The 24,024-nt window shown below is 37.7% G+C and overlaps 1 protein-coding gene and 1 long non-coding RNA gene across 3 annotated transcripts in view; one reads left to right on the top strand and one right to left on the bottom strand.

Moving 5' to 3' along the window:
• LOC141398747 (uncharacterized) overlaps positions 1-24,024 on the top strand; it is a 99,354-nt gene that overhangs the window by 22,041 nt on the left and 53,289 nt on the right. The window contains exon 2 of the long non-coding RNA XR_012411704.1: positions 23,580-23,786. This is a non-coding gene — a long non-coding RNA (uncharacterized lncRNA). The remainder of the gene's footprint in view (positions 1-23,579; positions 23,787-24,024) is intronic.
• The window catches only part of LOC141398746 (uncharacterized), a 640,964-nt gene continuing 617,688 nt past the window's right edge, over positions 749-24,024 (bottom strand). For both annotated transcript variants that reach the window (XM_073976365.1, XM_073976366.1), the window contains exon 7: positions 749-23,768. In XM_073976365.1, coding sequence (XP_073832466.1) covers positions 23,620-23,768 — 149 coding nt within the window. In that variant the 3' untranslated portion in view covers positions 749-23,619. The remainder of the gene's footprint in view (positions 23,769-24,024) is intronic.

Genomic DNA, 24,024 nt, shown 5'->3' with positions numbered 1-24,024 from the left:
GTCTTCCCCACTTAAAAAGATAAAAATAACTACTAGGGCCATATTTTCCCACATATCAGTGCTAAATTTCTGTGCAAGATCAATCAAGATTTGAAGTGTTTTAGTGCTTCATAAACTCGAAAAATTTGGTGTTGAATTATGCGAAACTCGTAGTAAATGAGCTGTAACTCGTCGAATTTTAGAGATATCAGTGTGAAAATTTGACACAAGATAAAGTAGAAGTCATAGAAAAAATAGAAATTGCTAACTCGGAAAACGCGTTTTTTGAGTTATGCCACTCCTTGAGTAAATGAGCGATTTGTCTTTCATATCATTTCTGCATACAAAGTAGCGGGACTTTGCTAGTATTTAAATATTTGAATCTTATGAATGAAAATGCAACCATGTACATATTTTGTAAAAACTCGCTTCTCATATGAAGTGCTTAAGCAAAACTAAATTTCAATAAAGTCACTCTCATTCGTTTAGCAATCATTGAAAGCTTATCATCAACTACCACGCTTGCCAAAGTTGATGGTCTCAGATTTTAAGCTGGAGATAATAGCCAAATAGGGAGCCAAGTATCATTTAAACTAATTTTGTTGCACTTTTGTTCTTCTTTAAAAATATAAACTTTAAAGTATAAATTATCAAATATAAAATGTATAATATAAAATAAAAATATAAAATATAGAATATAAAAATACAGTTTCTGACTGTCTTCTTGGTCCTGTAAACAATTTCCCTTTAAGTGAAAATGCATTTGGGCTTTATCGTTGTTTGACATAGTTTTTCTTTATTTGAATAATAAATAGTTTCTTTGATTTTCACATATTTTTTAATAATAATAACAGTATGTATGTAAGAGTATGTAAAATAGAATATACCTCTCAATATATTTATGTTTGTTAAAAATAATGTTTTTTTTTCGTTAGCTTAGAACTATTTAAATATTTAAATAATTTCACCTTTTTTTGTTTTATTATATGGATAATTGTTTTGAATATTATTTTTATTTTCCACTACACTTTACACATTACATACAAACAATTTTACATTGTACAGATCACTACAAAAATTCCATAACTTGACAGAAACTTACATTTATCTTAAAAGTAGTTATTATTTTAGTTTTTGATATAGTATTAATTAGCAAACAATAAAAATGTTTGTTGTATCTATATGTCCAACAAAAATATTTCTTTATTTTTTGCATGAATTTTCTCAGTTTTGTAATTACTTCTAACAACTTTAGTTTTCGTTTGACTTATAGAAACATCAACTATTTTTATTGTACGTTTGCTACCTTTGGCGTATTATGATATTTTATTAATTTGTATATTTAGTTTTATTCGTATAATCATTTTTATTTAATTATATGTTTGTAATTTCCTTGTTTTTGTTGTATATGAAATTTTATTTTCATTTGTTTTTAATTTTGTTGTAGTAAAGCTTTCATGCCATTGCCCTTAAGCACTGCCTCACCGGTAGTCAGAATTGGTAAAGAAATTTTGGTGTTCGTGTTGTGTACAGCAGTGCTTTAAGTTTAATAAAAATTCCGTTTTCGAAAAATAAATAATTGTAAAAAATTAGTAAATTTCTGTTTTAAGATTTAGAGTTAGAGCTATGTTATGTTGTACTTGTGTTATTATTTTCTTGTTTGTTATATTTCTCGGTGTAAAGTGATTTCATTTTAAGGAGAAAAATAAATATTAGATTTTTTTTATAAATTTTTGGTAGAGAATAGAGAACTTTCAATAGGTGTACATTTTTTGAACTATGTATTTAAACCTTGTACCCCCATATCGGAAATGTGCCTTATTATACCCTACACCACTATGTGGGGGGTTTGGTTTTGGCCAAAAAGTTTGTAACGGATCGAAATAATGGTCGTAGACCCACACATATATGTATATACAAAAATGTTTCCACGAGCTCAGTCGATCTGGCTATGTGTGTCCGTCTGTCTGTCAATCCGATCGTAACCAAATTTTCGGTGTTGATGAAGGTACCGGAGGGGAAGAAGCCTATTGATTTTGGTGATGGTCGGATAATATTCAAGGGTCGGAATGAGCAAAAAATTTATTTGGATAAAAAGTCAACATTTTATTTCAAAGCGAATATCTCCGCCTCTATATGGGGTTACTATTCTACACATATTTGCATAAAAAATCTTTACTTTCTTTTATAAAATATACAATTTTAACAGAAAGAAGCGTTTAAACTACCCAGCAAACCAAATGTCGGATGTCCGACACATCTGAACAATTTCGGAAGCAAAATCGTTTAGATTTCGTTCCGATTTCTATATGATTTTTCATAGGGAAATTCTTTCAGATTTCGGAGTGAATGTCGGATGTAAATTGCCTTTCGAATATGTTTTTCTTCCGATTTCGGTACGAATTTGGATCGATATGTTCGAAACAAATTTCCATTCGCACAGCAAAAACGAAAACCAAATTGTTGGTTATAAAATTCGCATATACAATTTTTAAATATTTTCTTTACGAAGACTCGGAAGGTACCTCAGATTTTTGTTCCGATTTCGTTACGATTGGTTTGCTGGGTAAGTTCATTATCTTATAATACGTTTACGAAATTCACACAATTTCTCATATCAATTTTAATACGTATCCAGTGGACTTTATTTGACGTATACGCTATGCACGGACATTTGAAAACCAGTGGTTTTCGTAAATTTAATTGTACTACTATTCATCTTCCGCCCTGTCGGGAAGCATGGGTGAATGCTAACGGATGCGTCCACGGGTTGCGGATAGTGGAAAGCCCAGTAGATATATTGGGTAGCTGCGAATTAAATAAGCAGTCGCGGACAGCTCAGCGACTACGGGGGGAGAGTCTCGGGGGCTATTAACGCCACAAATTCCCGAGTTTGCCAGAGAACCCTGTAGTGACACGGCGAGTAATTGGCGCCGGAGTGAAAAGCCAATAAATACAATTAAAGCCAGAATGGTGGCTTAAAGGTGGCAGCCCCACTACCGTTCTAGGGTACAGTGGACCTGAAACTTAATCGATTTTCGAAATGTCTACAATGAATGAAATAACAACACCCGTAACGTTGACGAACTTTGGCACACGGAAAATGAAACGAATAGGAACTTGGAATGTAAGAACACTAACCCAAATGGAAATATTTGACATCGGAATCCTAGGGATAAGTGAAATGGGATGGATTCAAAATGGGGAGTTTATAACAGCAAAAGGAAGTCTAGTTTTGTACAGTGGCAAAGAATAAAGACGGGAAAATGGAGTCGGAATTATACTCTCAAGAGGAATTAAAAATACATTAAAATCTTGGAACGCGATTAGTGATAGGATCTTGACGACACGCCTCAATACTGCAGTGAGGAAATGTGTTACAATTGTTCAATGTTATGCCCCAACAGAAGACGCTGAGAGTATAAATAAAGACAAGTTCTACGAACAATTGACCGCTACTATAGCGAAAGTCCCTAGTCGGGACATGTTACTAGTCATTGGCGACTTCAATTCCAAAATTGGCTCTGAAAACACAGGAATGACACAAATAATGGGCAAACACGGTATGGGAATAAAAAATGATAATGGAGAGCATTTTATCGCGATGTGCCAAGCTTTTAACCTCGTCATAGGCGGTTCGCTATTTCCGCACAAGGAAATCCACAAATATACTTGGACATCGCCAGATGGAAACACGAAAAACCAAATAGATCACATTTGTATCCGGAAGCAATGGAGAAGCTCCTTAACAGACGTCCGTACAAAACGAAGCCCAGATATACACAGCGACCACGAACTGGTCATAGCCCATATCCGACTAAAGTTGAAGAGACACCATAGAAGAAACAATACACAGGGATTAAGAAAACGGTTTGAGGTCCAAAAACTTACAAACCCCAATAAGACTGAGACAAGAAATAAATGATAACTTTTTGCCCAACAACAGCTATTCATGGGAAACTACATGTAATGTTCTAAGAAACATAGCAGAGGATAAAATTGGATATTGGAGAAAGAAAAACCTGGATATCCGACAATACCTGGAGCTTGATCCAAGAAAGAAATCACTTAAAATCACTATCATCATGGGTCAAAACAACATTATTATACGGCAGTGAAACATGACGAACCCCGCAAACGTTTTAAGGACCATGATCTGCGAATCTGCACTTGGAATGTTTGCACTCTTTATAGAGAAGGTGCAGTCTTCCATTGGCAGACGTACTTGAAAAGTAGAAGGCCGATATTACTGCCATACAGGAAATACAATGGATTGGGAAAGGCGTCACAACAACACCTAAAGGTGACGCACTGTATTATAGCTGCCATGACGTAAAGCATGAGTTTGGTTGCGGGTTTGTAGTTAGTCGGAGACTAAAACATCTGGTATCCAGCTTCACTCCAGTGAATGAAAAACTTGCTGCAATTCCCATAAAAGCTACATTCTTCAACATCAGCTTATTTGCGCTCATGCTCCCACTGAAGAAAAGGACGAACAGACCAAAGATATATTTTCCGAGCGCTTAGAAGAAACATATGACAGTTGCCCTGCCCATGACATTAAAATCATTCTAGGCGATTTTAATGCCAAAATTGGAAAGGAGAATATCTTTGGCCCAACAGTCGGGAAATTCAGCCTCCACAGTGAAACATCTGACAATGGTATGAGGCTGATAGACTTTGCAGCTGCAAAAAACATGGTAGTTAGCAGTACCAGATTTAATCATCTCGATATTCATAAGGGCACCTGGCTGTCTCCAGATCAGAAAACAAGAAATCAAATTGATCATGTTGTGATAGATGGAAGACATTCATCGAGCGTGTTGGATGTACGATCGTTCCGAGGCGCAAACATTGATTCGGACCACTACCATGTTGCAGCAAAGGTACGCACCCGCTTAAACGTAGCAGACAAAGTACGAACAGACACAACACGAAAGTTAGACATCGGTAAGCTGCAATCACAACAGATAGCCACAACATATTCCACTCAACTAGCCCAATTGCTTAATCAAAGCTCTCCTCATCCCGATAACATATCAGCGCAATGGCAAAGCATTGCCCACGCCATGCAAACAGCCGCAAAATCCATACTTGGATACCAGAGGCCTCCACCAAGGCATCCATGGTATGATCAGGAGTGCCGTGCTGCCACCGAAGAGAAAAATGTGGCATATAGGGCTACTTTACAATCCGTAGCAACGCGTACCGCACGAGAGAGGTACAGGGAGAAAAGGAGAGAGATGAAACGTCTTTTCCGCAGGAAAAAGAGAGAGATGGAAAAGCGGGAGTGTGAAAAAATCGAGATGTACAGAAGACAGAATGAAGTCCGAAAATTCTACCAAAGAGTCAAGCATCAAACTGAAGGCTTTGGTACAGGCACATGCTCCTGTAGAGACCAGCAAGGTAATTTGGTAACTGATACAGATAGTGTACTCAGGATATGGAAAGAACATTTTTCAAAACTGTTGGTATCCAATAGCAGCGAAGACGACGAAGATACCACAGTCCCAATCCCAGAAGATGGTATTGAATGTATACCGCCCAGCCAAGATGAGGTAAAGACAGCAATAAATCGGCTGAAGAATAATAAGGCAGCAGGAGCCGATGGCTTACCAGCCGAGCTGTTCAAAACCGGAGGCGACACGCTGATAAGGTGTATTCATCAGCTAGTCAGCACCACCTGGCACGAAGAACGAGTACCCGACGATTGGAATCTGAGTATCCTGTGCCCCGTCCACAAGAAGGGAGATAAGACTGTATGCTCTAACTATAGGGGCATAAGTCTATTCCCTATTGCCTACAAGATCGTGTCAGGGATATTGTGCGAACGTCTAAAGCCAATGGTCAACGACATAATTGGACCATACCAATGCGGCTTTTGACCTGGCAAGTCCACCATTGACCAGATATTTACCCTGCGGCAAATCCTGGAGAAGACCCAAGATATGCACATCGACACCTACCACCTTTTTGTCGATTATAAAGCAGCCTTCGACAGCCCGCAGCGTTCAAAGGTATTCCAAGCCATGTCTGAATTTGGTATCCCCGAAGAGCTCATCCGTCTTTGCAAAATGACTTTAACTGACACGAGGTCCTCAGTTAAAATAGGAAAGAACCTCTCCGAAGAGTTTGGTACCAAAAGAGGTTTCAGACAAGGAGACAGCCTTTCGTGTGATCTCTTTAACATCCAGCTGGAAAAGGTTATACGAGAGGCAAACGTCAAAAGAAGTGGCACAATCTACACCAATAGTCACATGTTACTTGCTTATGCTGATGATATAGACATCATAGGCCGATCAGTAAAAGAAGTAACTGATACCTTTATGAAGGTCGAAGGAGAATCTGCTAAAGTGGGTCTGGCGGTAAACGGTGAGAAGACCAAGTTGATGGTGTCGACGCGCAATGCGTCCATTGAGCTCGGGCCGACTGTGGAAGTTGGTTCCTATAATATTGAGGTAGTAAAAGACTTCGTCTACCTCGGCACCTCCGTAATCACAACAAACGACATCAGTTGTGAAATAAAAAGAAGAATTGTATTGGCCAACAAATGCTACTTTGGTTTAAGTAAGCAGTTTAAAAACAAAGCCACATCTCGTCAAACAAAAATAACGCTCTACAAAACACTGATACTACCCGTGCTGATGTATGGCTCCGAAGCCTGGGTACTTGGGCAAACAGACATGGCAGTGCTTGGTGTGTTTGAGAGAAAAATTTTTCGAAAGATCTACGGACCAATCTGAGTTGACGGTGAATATCGACGTCGCATGAACCACGAGCTGTATCTGCTGTACAACGACATCAATATTGTTAAACGTATCGAGATGCAGCGATTGCGTTGGCTAGGCCATATCATAAGAATGAGCGATGATGACCCCGCTAAAAAGGTGTATAAACACGGACCGCTTGGCGGTGCACGCAGAATTGGCAGGCCAAGGAATAGATGGCGCAAACAAGTGGATGATGAGATGAAAAGGCGCGGTATTCCAGAAAGCGAAGCAACAAATAGAGAGAATTGGAGATCTTTTCTTAGTTCGGCCTATAGAAAAAATGTTCTGTAATGGGCCAGCTAAGTAAGTAAGTAAACATGGATGACTTCCAACTCAATACTTCGGAAACTACAAACGCAAATCAATAAATTCCTGCGAATAATTTGGCGTATATTCTGGCCTAACACAATATCAAACAACGAGCTCTGGAGAAAGTCGAACGAAATACCTATTGGCAAACAACTAATGAAACGAAAGTGGAGCTGGGTGGGCCATACTCTTCGTAAAACCCCCGACAGCATCGCGAGGTATGCCTTGGAATGGAACCCACAAGGCAACAGAAGACGTGGACGTCCGAAGAATACATGGCGAGAACGCTAACAACGGACATCGCAAAAATAAACCTGTCGTTTAATGAAATAAAAATGATTTGTCATTTTTCATGGAATGAACTTGTAGATACCCTATGTTCCCAAGTGGAATAAATAAAGGAAAAAAAAACTATTCATCTAGCCTTTAAACCTACACGCAGAAAAATATATGTTAGAAATATGATTGGATCCAAACAGAATGTGTTTGTGTCCAAACAAATATATGTTTGCAACATTTTGTAAGATATCTCAATTTTATTTGGTTGGGGTACCTACATATTTTTTATGTTAGAACATATTTTTTATGGGTGGATAGAGGATTTTTGCCAAAGAGAGTAACAACAGGGCTCTCGCGGCTGCGGAATGCTGTTTTATAATACGCAAAGAGCTGGATGTATGGATTAATAGGAGACGCAGAAGCTTTGGTGCTGTGTATGCGGTAAAGAGGAAAATAAAAATATGGTATTAATTATGTTGTTATGTTTCTATATAATTATTTCTTTTTAAAATTGCGACTTTTTATAAATCATTTCATTCAGTTTTTCTTTTATTAAAGTCTGTTATCTGTTGTTTTTTGCTTTTTTTCTATGCCTTTCAATAAACCACCATCATTTATAAATGTGTGTATATGCTCCCTTGCTCTCAGAAAGCGTCCACTGCTTCATGCGTTTGTTTTTATACCCTCCACCATAGGATGGGGGTATATTAAGTTTGTCACTACGTTTGTAACTACTCGAAATAATCATTGTAGACCCCACAAAGTATATATATTCTTGATCAGCGTGCAATTCTACATCGATATAGCCATGTCCGTCCGTCTGTCCGTCTGTCTGTCTGTCCGTCTGTCCGTCTGTGGAAATCACTCTAGCGTCCGAACGGATTGACGTATGTTGATGAAATTTTGGGAAAATATGTTATATTTACGTAGGACTTTTGGTATTGAAAGCGGGCTTTGTAGGTCCACGCTTTCGTATAGCCCCCATACAAAATGACGCGTGACGCGTCGTCGTTTTAAGGAATTTTTAAGATATTTGGCCCATTTTACCACCGAATTGGTTGTAATTTGGTACTTTGTGTCTCCAGAGGGCAAAAAATATTCCTACCAAAGTTGGGTTATATAGGTCCACGTTTTGGTATAGCCCCCATAAGGCCCCATATAAAGTACGCGTCATTTTAATATATTTTGAATGTATTAGACCCATTTGACCACAGAATTGGTTGTAATTTGGTATTTTGTGTCTTCAGAGGCCGGCAAACATTCATACCAAAGTTGGGTTATATAGGTCCAGGTTTTGGTATAGCCCCCACATAAGGCCCCTTATAAAGTACGCGTCATTTTAATATATTTTGAATGTATTAGACCCATTTGACCAAAGACCCGGTTGTAACTTTGTATTTTGTGTTTCCAGAGGCTAAGAAATATTTCTACCATAAAATGTTTATATAGGTCCACGTGTTGATATAGCCCCCATAATACAATATCTCCCGATTTTCGATATTTTGAACGTTTTAGCCTCATTATCACACTGAGATGGCTGAAATTTGGTATTTAGTCTTCTTTAGGCGTATAAAACTTTCCCCCAGAATTTTGTAAGTATAGGTCCACGCCATCATATAGCCCCCATAGAACGGTACCTTCCGATTTTCGGTATTTTTAAGGTTGTGGCCACATTAATCCACCGAAATGGCTGAAATATGTGGTGGAGGGTATAAAAAGTTCGGTCCGACCGAACTTAAAGCTTTTCTTACTTGTTTTTTGTGGCTTTTGGGTTTATATTTGTTTGTACCCAAACATATGATTTGTTTGTTCCCAAACATATAGTTGTTTGCAGGACCCAAACATGCTATGTTTGGGACTGATTGCAAACAAATATATGTTTGCTGCAAATCATTTATTAATTTATTTAAATATTTATTATAATTAAAAATTATAATAAACTTAAAGCTAAAAGCACTAGCGACTACGGCTATCGGCTTTTCTTCTTTATTTGCTAATTCGTTTTCCGAATGTTAGCGACCAATACAAATATTTTTTTATAAATACATATGGATACAATATTTGTAATATTTTTGTTTATAGATTGCTTAGTATATCTGCAAACGCCTCTCTATCTCTAGTCTTAAACAATAGGGTTGTAATGTCTCGTATGGCAGTCCATTCTGTGATGTTATCGATCCATGCTGTCTCCTTTCTATCGGCTTTAAGTAGATTAAAATTAGGTGTTGAATATTCAAAATCGTGATATATAAACAAAACTAGATTTTATAATGGAGATTTAAAAGACTGAGGAAATTGTAGATGTTGGTGATGTTCTGGTGATGGATTTTTCAGTGCAAACCATGTCTGGGACATATGTTAGGCTTTTTTTCCTCGTGTGCCAAAAAGTTCCAAATATACCAAAAACCTAGTGGTGAAACTTTGGTACCAATATGGACCTTCATGAACTATTAACACGTAACATCCAGTGTCTCTATTGACTCACTACCTCCAATGTCACATTCATACAAAATGTCTATAGGAAATAAGTGCATGAGTTGTCTAAAATTTGTACTACTGACTGTTGACAATGTCAGTAGTAAGTCAGGATAGATTCACTATTGACATTTCCTACAGGGTATGTACATGATAGCCAATCGGTTACGTAGACTTTAATATTTGTCACTACCGTATTATCAATTGGCCGGGTGGTTTTTTATTACAGCAAAATTGCTGTTCCAAAACATTTTGAAGACATAATATTAAACTGTTCTCTATTCTCTACATTTTTCATTTTTGTGTATATTTAATTTTTAGTCATATTTTATTTTTATTTAATTATGTTCTTATATAAGAAATTGATCCTCAAAGTTTAACATTATTTATCCAAATATAGTTTATAGTTTTATAAAACTGTTGCCTTTTTTACAGTGGAAATAACAATCGTAATAGTAATGTTTTTTGTCAGTGTTAACTTATGAAGAAGTTAAGTTTTTTTCTTTCTTTTGTGTAAAAGATAACAAAAATAAAATTTCAATTAAGTTGTAGATCTGATATAACTTTTCATTGTGTCATAAAGTCTTAATGAGTAATTATAGAATAGTTTTTTTTAGATTAAGATAGATAAGTAAGAATAAGAAAATGTGTATAATTGTAGTAGTAAGAGCAGTAAAAAATACATATAAAGTAATAATAGTTAGATGTTAATTGTAGATAAATGTAGTGCAATTTATATTTGATGATTAGTTTCGGATTAACCCTTAAACCAGCAGAACGCTTGATGGGATTTAAGTCTAAAATAAATTAAAATGGGTTTATCTTGTGAAATTTACAATGTATGGTTATATGTAAAAAATGATTTATTAAACAAAACATATTTACTTTTATTACAAATTTTAATTTCCATAAAAATGCTTGTTTGGCATATACTTGAAAATATTTCCAGTATACAAAAAAATAAATGTGTATATAACATTCTTCCTAGTTCAAGGGATAATTAGAGTCTATGTTATTAAAACAATACTTTTTCTATTTTGTTTTCTTTAAATATCAATGACCAAGCAAATTCAAAGAGGAAGAGAGAAGTGAAGTAAGAATTGTAATGCATCCTTCGTTGCTCTTAAATTAATTAGGTATAGTGTCAATTTAGCAAATAAACGCTTTTAAGTGTATAAAAAAACGTTAAGACTACGTTCACCATAATAAAAACAAAGCCATTTTACAGTTTTCATTTCTTCATGAACTGCTCACGCTAATTTGTGGAATAGAGGAATAAGAAAAGAAAGACGTGAAGTTTTAAACAAAAGAAGAAATAACTAATTTTATGGTGAGGTTTAGTATAAATATACAAAGTTTTGTAATTGAGCAATTTTCATTTTATTATGTTGAAATTTATACAGATGGTTGGTTGGTTTTGATGAGGATGGTAACTAAATAAAAAATTCGAAATTCAATTCAATAGCTGTCATTTTTTAAATAGTAAAATATTTTTTTGGATATTATGGTAAATAAATGTTGCTGATGTAATCTCTACTTTAATTTATTTTAAAGTAGTGAGAAACAAAAGGATATGCCATTTGTATGTTGTGGTAAGAAAAACAAATAAATTTTCCAAAATTTATGAAATGGATGAAGGATAACAAGAACGGTCCTGACCGGCTTTAACATAGCAAAGGATTTATCTTGGTCCCTCTCTCATCTCAACTGGACACTGACCTCCCCGTGGTGTCACCTGGCGTAGGTAGTAAGCTAAAATGTGCCGCGTGTTCACCTATAAGAACGTTAAAAACTTGGGTTTGGGCGCCGGGTTAGTAACCCTCCCCTAGAAAAAGCAGTCTACTATGAAAAAACAAAAGAAAAGAAAAACAAATCCCTCTAAATTTGACGACCCCCGCAAACGTTTTAAGGACCATAATCTGCGAATCTACACCTGGAATGTTCGCACTTTATATAGAGAAGGTGCAGTTTACGCATTGGCAGATGTATAAGGCCGACATTATTGCCATACAGGAAATACGATGGATTGGGAAAGGTGTCACAATAACACCTAAAGCTGAGTACACATTGCCTGTTTTGAATGACAGCTTTGTAGGTGCTTCCTAAGTGTGATCGTTTATTTTTGTCATTCATCATGCAACCGCAAAATGTTTTGTGGTTGCTGGACTGTTGGACAGTTATCGATAACTGCGAAATATCGACATTCAAAACTGACAATGTGTACTGCTCTTAAAGGTGACGAACTTTATTATAGCTGCCATGACACAAAGCATGAGTTTTGTTGCGGATTTGTAGTTGGTCGGAGGTTAAAACATGTGGTCTCCAGCTTCACCCCAGTGAATGAAAGACTAGCTGCAATTCGATTAAAAGCAACATTCTACAACATCAGCTTTATTTGCGCTCATGCTCCCACTAAGACAAGGACGAACAGACCAAAGCTATATTTTACGAGTGCTTACAAGAAACTTAAGATCGTTGCTATGCCCATGACATCAAAATTATACTAGGTGATTTTAATGCCAAAATTGGAGAGGAGAATATCTTTGGCCCAACAGTCGGGAAATTCAGTCTCCACAGTGAAACACCTGACAATGGTATGAGGCTGATGGACGTTGCAGCTGCAAGAAACTAGATTTAAGCATCTCGATATTCATAAGGGCACCTGGCTGTCGCCAGATCAAAGAACAAGAAATCAAATTGATCACGTTGTGATAGATGGAAGACGTGCATTGAGCGTGTTGGATGTACGATCGTTTGGAGGTGCAAACATAGACCAATGTCGTGCTTTGGTATTGTTAAAGTTACGAAGTTTTTCGGCAATTCACACACACGATCCGAACGCAACGAAAGAACACACAAATGTTTTGATTTGTTTTTGTTTTGCAGCATGCGTGCATACAACGTTACTAACACACTGTCAAAAGTTGCAAATATTTTGAATTTTGTGTGCCCTCTTCTTGGTCGGCTGTGACATAGACTCGGACCACTACCGTGTTGCAGCCAAGGTACGTACCCGGTTAAACGTAGCAAACAAAGTGCGAATAGACACAACACGGAGGTTGGACATCGGTAAGCGGCAATCACAACAGATAGCCACAGCATATTCCACTCAACTGATCCCATTGCTTAATCAAAGCACTCCTCGTACCGATAACATATCAGAACAATGGCAAAACATTGCCCACTCCATGCAAACAGCCGCAAAATCAGTACTTGGATACCAGAGACCTCCAACCAGGAATCGATGGTATGACCAGAAGTGTCGCGCTACCGCCGAAGAGAAAAATGCGGCATATAGGTCTACTTTACAATCGGTAGCAACGCGTAGCGCACAAGAGAGGTATCGGGAGAAAAGGAGAGAGGAGAAATGTATTTTCTGCAGGAAAAAGAGAGAGATGGAAAAGCGGGAGTGTGAAAAAATCGATATGTACAGGAGACAGAATGAAGTCCGAAAATTTTACCAAAGAGTGAAACATCAAACTTTGGCAGTGGCACACCCTCCTGTAGAGACCAGCAAGGTAGTTGGGTAACTGATACAGATAGTGTGCTAAGGATATGGGAAGAGCAAAGTCGACGAAGATACCACAGATCCAATTCCAGAAGATAGTTTTGAATGTATACCAACCGGCCAAGATGATAAGGCAGCAGGAGCAGATGGCCTACCAGCCGAGCTGTTTAAAACCGAAGGCGGCACGCTAATAAGCTAGTTAGCTCCACCTGCCAGGAAGAACGCGTACCCGACGATTGGAACCTGAACATCCTGTGTCCCGTCCATAAGAAAGGAGATAAGACTTTATGCTACAACTATTGGGACATACATAAGTCTTCTCCCTATCGCCTACAATATAGTGTCAGGGATATTGTGCGAACAACTAAAGCCCATGGTCAACGAAATAATTGTACCTTACCAATGCGGCTTTAGACCTGACAAGTCCACCACCGACCAGTTATTTACCCTGCGGCAAATCCTGGAGAAGACCCAAGAGGTGCAGATCGACACCTACCACCTTTTTGTCGATTATAGAGCAGCCTTCGACAGCCCGCTACGTTCAAAGGTATTCCAAGCCATGTCTGAATTTCGTATCCCCACAAAGCTCATTCGGCTTTGTAAAATGACTCTAACTGACACAAGATCTTCAGTTAAGATAGGAAAGAACCTCCCCTAAGAGTTTTGTACCAAAAGAGGTTTCAGGCAAGGAGACAGCCTTTCGTGTGATTTTTTCAACATCCTGCTAGAAAAGGTTATACGAGAGGCAAACGTCAAAAGAAGTGGCACAATCTACACCAATAGCCACATGTTACTTGCTTATGCTGATGGTATAGACATCATGGGACGATCAGTAAAAGAAGTAACCGATACCTCTATGAAGATCGAAGGAGAATCTTCTAAAGTGGGTCTGGCGGTAAACGGCGAGAAGACCACGTTGATGGTGTTGACGCGCAATGCGTCCATTGAGCTCGGACCAACTGTTAAAGTTGGTTCCTATAATTTTGAGGTAGTAAAAGACTTCGTATACCTCGGCACCGCCGTAAACACAACAAACGACATCAGTTGTGAAATAAAAAGAAGAATTGTATTGGCCAACAGATGCTACTTTGGCTTAAGTAAGCACTTCAAAAACAAAGCCACAACTCGTCAAACAAAAATAACGCTTTACAAAACACTGATACTGCCCGTGCTGATGTATGGTTCCGAAGCCTGGGTACTTGCGCAAGCAGATAAGGCAGTGCTTGGCGTGTTTGAGAGAAAAATTCTTCGAAAGATCTACGGACCAATCTGCGTTAACGGTGAATATCGACTTCGCATGAACAACGAGCTGTATCAGCTATACAACGACATCAGTATAGATAAAAGTATCGAGATGCAGCGATTGCGTTAGCTAGGCCATATCATAAGAATGAGCGATGATGAACCCGCTAAAAAGGCGTTTTAATTCGGGCCGCATTGCAGTGCACGCAGAATTGACAGGCCAAAGAATATATGGCGCAAACAAGTGACAAGACAGGGCGCGGTATTCATGAAAGCGAAGCACCGAACAGAGAGAATTGGAGATCTTTTCTTAGTTCGATCTATGGAACAAATGTTCTGTAATGGGCCAGCTAAGTAAGTAAGTAAAAGGTTTTCAAGCAAAATCGTGGAAACCTGAAAGTGTGACCTGAACTTCTATATCTCAAAAAAGTTAAAATCTAGGAACAAATCATAAAAGTCAATCCTCTAGACAGATATCAGTACAACATTTTCTTTAGCCCCATTTCGATAGGACTTGAAGTTTCCAAGCAAAATCGATAACTAAAATAAACCTAAAAATTTGAACATTGACCGCGATTTATTAAAAAAAAAACCATCCAGAAACTTTTTCTTGTATTTTGATTTCTCTCATCTATGAAGATTGCTGTTTCAGAATCCGCAAAAACTTCCCAGATGTAAGCGGTTTTTATTTAAAGTTTGTTAAGTCACACCATGCGTGGCATTGTTTTTTAAGGAGGCGATTCAGTCAGTGTGCATTGTCCCAATTGGAACTTCTATAACAAAAAAAAAAAGAAAACAAAGACATATTAATATTGAATGCAGATAAGGGAGGGAAGACTGTGGTCATGTATAAAAATGATTATGAAACTAAAATGAAAAATATTCTACAAGACATGTGCACATACAGAAGACAAAAAAGGGATCCAACTACGGCACTACAAAATAAAAATAATAAATTAATTGACAAATTATACAACATGAATATTATAGACGCTATCGAGAAAAACAAATTAACAACAAACACAGCGATTGCACCGAGGATTTACGGCCTCCCGAAAGTCCACAAAGATGGAACACCTTTACGACCTATTTGCTCCTCGATAAATTCACCCGTATATGGTCTTTCAAAGTATATTGTGGAGATACTCAAACATCTAACAAAGGACTCGACATTTAACATTAAGGACGCGTTAGATCTTAGAACTAAAATTGGCAATATAAACATTAACGACGATGAAATCTTAATATCCTTTGACGTAATTTCTCTCTTCCCAAGCGTACCGATAAATTTAGCTGTAAAGACGATTAATGAAAAATGGGATGTACTCAAAGAACGCACAAAAATACCCAAGGATTTATTTTTAGAAATACTGACTCTTTGCATAAAAGACTCACGATATTTCTTATACGAAGACAAGGTGTACGAACAAAGAAAGGGGCTTCCCATGGGTTCTCCAGCGTCACCGATAATTGCAGACATAGTAATGGAGGAGTTATTAGACGCTACAATGAAAAAACTGACGACGAAACCAAAGTTAATTACCAAGTACGTAGATGATATATTTTGTATAGTGAAGAGAACGGAAGTCGAAAATACTTTAAGAGCATTAAATTCATTTGATAAGAGCATACAATTTACGCACGAACTCGAAGAAAATAATAAATTACCGTACTTGGACGCAGTCATTATTCGACAAGGCAATACTATTAAGTTAGACTGGTATCAAAAACCAACGGCATCTGGACGTTTGATCAATTTTCATTCCAAACACCCACGACGTACAAAAATAAACACAGCTACAAACTTCATCAATAGAATATTTAGTATAAGTGACCCAGAATTTCATCCCACAAATGAGCTGAAAATACGCCAAATACTAACCAAAAATGAATTTCCACACAAAACCATTAACGATTTAATCAAACATTCCAAAACGAAGCATATAAAGAAAGAAACAGAAGAAGGAAGAAAATACAAACCAATAACGTACATCCCTGGATTTTCCGAGCGGCTATGCAAATCAAACACATATAATAGACAATACTACCAACTAGCTTTAAAAACTAATAACAATGTTAAGAATATGTTCAGCAATACAAAAACAAAGACTAAAAAAGAGGACAGGTGCAATTTAATATATAAGATAAGATGTAATGGGGACGAAACCAACATATGCCATAAGGTATATGTTGGCACGACAAAAACCAAACTGAAGACAAGAATTTCTGGACACAAGTCCGATCAAAAACCTGACAAACCTGTAGAACAGAAGACAGCATTAGGAGCGCATTGTACATTAACTGGACATAAACCCAATTTGAAAGATGTGGAGATACTAGCAACGGAAAATAACTATAAAAGACGCATTACGTTAGAGATGCTGCACATTATTAATATACCGAATGACAAAAGAATCAATTATAAAACAGACACAGACCACTGTGCGCATATGTATAGAAACTTAGTGCATAAACACGGACGAAAGAAAAACTTAGTTTGACGTTACCACTAGAAAGGAACGGATACTCTTCCAAAAATTCATGTAATTTGATTGTGTTACATTTAATATTTAACTTGTAATGAAAAAGTGTGTTTTTAAAATACAGATCCCTGAAGATGATTGTCGAAGACAATTGAAATATTGGATAAAAATAAAATAATAATTTAACAACAAAAATATCAACAGCTTTTTAATGACCTTAAGCCAAACGATCGTCAACAAAAATTAAAAAAAAAAAAAAATGGTAAAACCTACGAAAATATCATATACAATATTTTCTCTAATCCCATTTTGATAGGACTTGCGGTTTCCAAGCAAAAACGTGAAAACTTCAAAAACCCTAAAAATGTAAGCTTTATTCGCCATTTATTTAAAAACCCATTTGGGATTTGTTTTTTGATTTTACTCATCTATGATCATTGTAGTTTAAGAATCCACAAAAACTTCCCAGGTGTAAGCACCTTCCATTTAAAGTTGGTTCAGGCGCACCGAGATATGTGATAGGTTAAATGTCTACATAGCTGACCTAGTGCAGTTCTTCCATCTGAGGATATGAAAGTATCCGCAGCTAAATTCACTGTTCACCACCTGGTCGGATGAAATGAAACTGCCCCTAAACATGTTGGTCGATGGCGTCCTGATTTCGACAACTGACTACCCCAAGATATTGGGTGTAACGTTTGACAGCATGTTTATATAACTATTTGCGACAATATCAGAAGTAGGAACAAGGTTCTGAAGTCGCTGGCTGATAGCACTTGGGGTGCTGACAATGAAACCTTGTTGATCTCTTATCAAGCAATATGCCGGTCTGTGGTTAGCTATACGCTACGCAGTGGAAGAGTATTCAAACCTGCCAGAATGTCCCCCTGAGGACTGCAAGGGGTGCCTCCCCTTGACACCAGTACCGGTACATCAACGCAACAAGATGTTGTTGATGCATTACATGCTTGGGTGTTACCGCTGTGAGTATCCATTCAACGATTTAGTAGACAGGCTTACCCGACCCATGCACGTCAGGAGGGATCTTCATGATCTGGAGAGATAAAGGTCCATAGGTATAAGCGAGAACCGCACGATCAACGAGCCTATCAGGCATGCTTGAATAGAATGTACACTGATTCAATGGTACAGTGCGAATGCGTACTCGGGGACCGTCCCCCAGCCATCGCAGCAAAAGAACGCCAGTTGTCAAAGCAAACACGAGTAGTTTTAGCCCAGTAAAATCAGGACGATGAAGCCGCCTCAATTCATATTGGACCCGAATTGATTGCACACAAAACATGTTCTGCATGTGGACTGGGACCTCACGACAAGCAGCATTTGTTTAGCTGCCCAGCTAACCTCACACACCTGTCTCTTGATTATTTATGGACGCAGTCAGTGTTTGAATCTGGATACAGAAGAACCAAAATAAATTATACGAATGAACATATTTGCTTTGCTGCAATAACAACGAACCATCTAGTTCCCGATCATCTTCAAACCCTATCCATTCAATGGAATAATAACGTATAGTTTCCGATCAACGACTCGTAGAATTCCCGATCATCTGCAACTCAGCCCCATCAAAACATGAAGCACCCAATCGCCTACTAATCATATGCATCTGAGTACCAAGAATTGCCTGCATCCAAGCCTCTGGTCAACGACATTGCGAGTCCTCCTTTGTTAGCCGATATTATCCTGTAACACATCTTATCGCATTTGCAGATTATAAACTAGTTTTACATCAATAAATATTTACCCCATTTCGTAAGGTTTAGTGGGTTTTTCAGGCGCCAACGACAAAACCCGTTACACTGGTTCGGGGCAAGTCAATACTTCTTTAGAAAAAAATACTGACGAGTTGCGTATCCGATTCGTGGTGCATATGGGCTAATCGAGAACCATTTCTAAATGTTTACCGAAGTTACCCTTTGTGGCCCTGACATTGGCCCAAACTTAGCACATTGCAATATTTCTCTCAAACTTTAATCAAGTTCGAAGATTGGCTATATGAGATAACTTCTTCTAGTAACTCTTTCTCTAAAGTTCAAAATTTTCGCTTAAGATGCAGTTTAAATGCTGACCGAAAAATGTGCACTTTCTCAAGGCCAAAACTGTCTGAAGGAGCATTCCAATACTTTTGCGATGTACTAGAGAGTTCTTAATTATTGTGTTGCCTAAAATGTTGTTCTTTGTGCTGGATCGCAAATCTCAATGGTTTGGCTGTTATATGCCAAAATATCCACAAAACGTCAATAAAAAACTTTAAGTTAAAATCGGGAGGCTCGATTGCCATCATAGACATAGGCCCAGTGAACTTTTTTGCTCAGTTCAATCCCAGGAATCAGAAACGCGAAGTGCCCATTAAGGTTTTCAAATCATACGGGTAAAATGTGCCTCATGATGGTTTTAGACCCAAAGTATGATTGGATGAAATCCGTTTGAGACAATTTGGAGTTGATCTAGCTATGTCCGTCCTTCTGTCTGTCTGTCTGGCTTGCTCTAGCACACGATAACTCTCCAACTGATCAACCGATTCTGTCCAAAATTTGGCATTCGTAATATTTTGTCCAAACTTAGTTTAAGTTCGAAGATGGGTTATATCGGTCCACTCCTTCCGGTACCTCTCCCACAAAAGTTCGAAAATGTTCGCAAAATTTGTGTTCAGGATAATTCTTAAAGTCTGTAACCGAGTTGGTCCATAGATTGCACATCGAAATATTTCTACCAGATATAGATCAGGTTCGAACGTGGATTATATCAATCCACACCTTTGGATATTTCCCACAAAAAATTTCGGAAAAGTGCAGTTTGAATCATTTTGATTTTTGTTGCAACAGATTGTACTCTGCAACAGATAAGTCCAAACCGAGTGTAGTGGCTGGAGCGAATGAGCTGATTCCGTCCAAAATTTACCCAAACTTAGTTCAAGTTCGAAAATGGGCAATGTCGTTGCAAACCTTCCGGCACCTCCCCCAAAAGTTAAAAATTTTCACTAACTTTGAAAGTGGTCGGTCTTCCCCTTTTTGTTTTAATTGTATTTCAGGATTTGTTCGATGATCCTTTGGAAAATTATACCGATGCTACTCCTTGTGGCCATGTTTATAGCAATATTATGTTTTTCGTGGCAATGCTTCTTGACATAGTGGTCCAAATCCCCTAAGTTTTACTATGACCAACTGAAATAACTAGAGTGCGAGCTATCTATGGAAACGAAAGTAGTCCCATAGTTAGGTCCACTTCCAAAATGGTCTTTGCCGATGCATTCCTTCAGGTACATCGACAACACTTTTGAGCTTTAATCCAAACATATCACGGTGTGCCTTAACCAAATTTAAATGGAAGGTGCTTACACATGCGAAGTTTTCGCAGATTCTGAAACTGCAATGATCATAGATGAGAAATATCAAGAAACAAAAATCGCCGGAGGGATTTTTAAATAAATCGCGATTTAAGTTCACATTTTTAGGCGTTCTTTAGGTTTTCACGATTTTGCTTGGAAACCGCGTGTCCTATGTAAATGGGCCTTAAGAAAATGTTGTAGCTGTGAAAATTCTCCACAAGATTGACCTTCATGACATTTTCGTAGGTTTTACCATTTCTTAGATATAGAAGTTCAAATTCAATATATATTTTTGTCGGCAAGTTCATACGTCGAAAAAAGGGCACAACATTCCCTAATACACAATTATTGGGGAAAGGATATTGGTTGCGAAGCCGGTAATCGATTATACGAGGGACACTAAAAACCCTCTGGTCTAGGAAAAGTTTGACATGACAGTTTGATATGCGACCATGTGTTGGGCTGTTTATAGTGGCTTGATTGAGACACCTCCAAAATATGGTTTTTGAACACTTTCACAGCATCTTCTGGCGACGAAAATCGTTGACCACGCCTTTTTCCTTGATGTGCTGCAATAAACTTAAGTTATTGGATCCCCAGTCAGGGCTGTACGGCGCATTACCCATCAATTCCACGTTCTGTGCGGTCAAACAGGCGCTGGTTTGAATCATGATGCAGAATGATTTGCCTTCAGGCAAACAAATTGTAATGTAACACTCAGAATTAACCGTCCTACATATCTCAAGCCGTATAGTCACCACACGGTCACGGTGCCGAAGAAACAGGGGGCCATTTGCTTCGAAGGTCTTCCTCCATGAACAACAGCGAGAAAAATCCATTTTTGCGGCCAGGTGTTCATGCAATATCAAATTTTAGTTGATGGAAGAAATGCCCAAGGATGCCTCTATCTCACGGTAATTTTTTTTTCTAGCACAACGGCCGATTTTGGGCAACCCTCACGACGTTCATTTTTTGCGAGTGTCAGCCACGATTCAATTCATTAAGCCAGTTTTTCTTTGTGATATAGGATGATCCTTCATCGACATTTATATTTCCTTTATTTATAAAAAGTTACAGAGTTTAAAATAAACTTGCAAATTATATAAAAGTTCACGAGGAACATAGGGCGTCTAGAAATTCCTTCCATCTTTGTCGATCATTAGCTAGAATTTTTGCTTGGTTCCAGGGAAGATTGCAAGAGAGGCATTCCTTCTTCACAACACGGATCCATGTATTTCGAGGCCTGCCAGGATTTCGATGGCCTTGTGGGTTCCAATCTAGAGCTTGTCTTGAGATTTCACTAGGAGGTTTCCTCAAAATGTGCCCAATCCATGTCCATTTGCGTCTGCGGATTTCATGTTCTATTGGATTGCAGTTCGCCATCACGTAAAGTTGCTCATTAGTTACCCAGTTAGGCCAAAAAATGCGCAGGATTTGTTTCAGGCATCTACTGTAAAAGGCTTGAATCTTCCTAAGAGAGACCTGCTTTGTACTCCAGGTACTGCAACCATACAAAAGAACAGATTTTACACAGATATTGAAAATCTTGATCTTTGTTTTTGTTGATAAGTTGTTTGCTCTCCAGATTTTGTGTAGAGAGTGGAAAGCTGTCCGAGCTTTGTTGATTCTGTCGGTAATATCGGCATTTGAACCTCCGTCTTTGCAGATTGTGCTTCCTAGGTAAGAGAAGCGGTCGACATCTTCGATAAGCTGCCCATGGAGCGATAACTGAGCTGTGTTATTAGAACCGATCCGCATTAGTTTGGTTTTCTTCGAATTTATCTTCAGGCCAACATAATTCGCAATAGCTGACAGTCGATCTAACTTTTGTTCGATATCGGAGAAGCTATGTGCAAAAAGGCAGATGTCGTCAGCATAGTCGACGTCATGGAGAAAGTCGTTTACGGACCAGCATATTCCCAGTGGAGCCTCGATGTTGGTTTGTTGGAGTACACTACACAATCCAGTAGTAGGAGAATCAGTGTGGGCGAAAGGACACATCCTTGCTTCACCCCTGAGTGTAGTTCGAAGGGCAGGCTTTCTTCGCCTTTAAAACGTACTCTGGATTTCGCATCTGTATATAATTCGCGAATGAGGCTTATAATTTTATCTGGGATTCCCTTGGAGCTCAGTGCATCCCATAGTGCTGGTCTGGATATTGTGTCGAAGCTCGCTCAAAGTCCACAAAAAGAAGGTATAAACTGCTGTTAAATTCGATCGACATACACAGATTTAACTTGATCGATGCACTCTTGTCGTGATTATCATTGTCGAAAAATTATAGGGCGAAGATGTTCACATGTAAATTCCATTTTTTGCAAAGTGATTTTTTTCAAGTCACTGTAGCAAACTGTCCAAGTACGCTTAGACTAAAAACTGACAAACTTTCCACAAAAAATGTCAAATGACGCCTGGCGACACTGCGTGTTGCGTAGGCCTGAAGGTTTTTTAGTGTCCCTCGTATTTTGTCCATAGATGAGGTCGGCAAAGCCGACTGATACTTTTTCACTTGTTTGTATGCAAGTTCATGCTTCCTGACAGAATGGCCAAAAACCTATGGGTCTGTTCCATTAGGCACACCCTCTGTATTTCAGTCTCTGGTATTTTCTTATGGGCATCAATGTATGTACATATGTATGACCGGACGACTACAAAACCTCACAATTATTTAAAAAAAATCAGCGGAAAGTTAGTGAGTGCTCAGAGATAATGGGCATATCAACTCCGTCTGGATATGTCCCTTTCTTATTTGTTTTTAGTACACATTTTTAATAAATTACCTATAATGTCCACATATAAAAGATCTTTATACCAAAAGTTTTGAAATTGTAGGAGTCTTAAAATTAAATTTAATTTAAAATTAATTTATACTTGAAATCACTTATTTAAATAATGACAGCTAAATGAAATAAATAAATTAAAATTATAGAAAAATCATAAAAAAACAAATTATTCATATAAATTATTTTGTATATATGTAAATATGTATCTTAAGTCTAGACTTTAGGTGGTCATTTACAAGTGAGAGTATTTTTGTCATACATTTCTTTTTTCTTTCCCTTTCTCATTTTTTTTATATTTAATATCTTACAATTAATTTAGGTATAAAGGAATATCAGTTAATAGTTGAATATGAGTATTTTAATTTAGTTATTTCTCATATCATCTTTTTGCATTATTTCTAGGTTATAAGACATCTTAGTCCCTTCTCCCCCTTTCCCACCTTTACACTTGTTCTGCCGTCTCGTCCAATATCATCGAATGTAAATCCATTGCTGAACGTGTTTTACGTGGCGGTCTTGGCATTAGGAATTGATTTGGACTTGGTCCCACAAATACGGAATTCTGACGTGGTCGACTTTGGGCTATATAACCTGAAATGAAAAAAGTAGGTGAGAACATTATAAACAAATAACATTTCATTTTGTATTTAGTAAAAATTATAAAAAGAATTCCTGCTACTTCCACCCACATCATATTTTTCATCACAACAATTTAATTTTTAAATCTAATCAAAATAACATTCCCTACCAATTTTCTTTTTAAAAAATATATATTTCCTTTGCTATTGCTGTTGCCGCTATAATTTCCTTTCTTAAATCGGTTTTAAATGTAAATGTATTTGTTGTG

The sequence above is a fragment of the Musca autumnalis genome, unplaced genomic scaffold (assembly GCF_047663935.1).
Source record: "Musca autumnalis isolate F117 unplaced genomic scaffold, ASM4766393v1 scaffold_3, whole genome shotgun sequence".
Classification (NCBI taxonomy): Eukaryota; Metazoa; Arthropoda; class Insecta; order Diptera; family Muscidae; genus Musca; species Musca autumnalis.
Note: the sequence above shows the minus strand (reverse complement) of the source record. Positions and strands in the feature narration are given on the sequence as shown.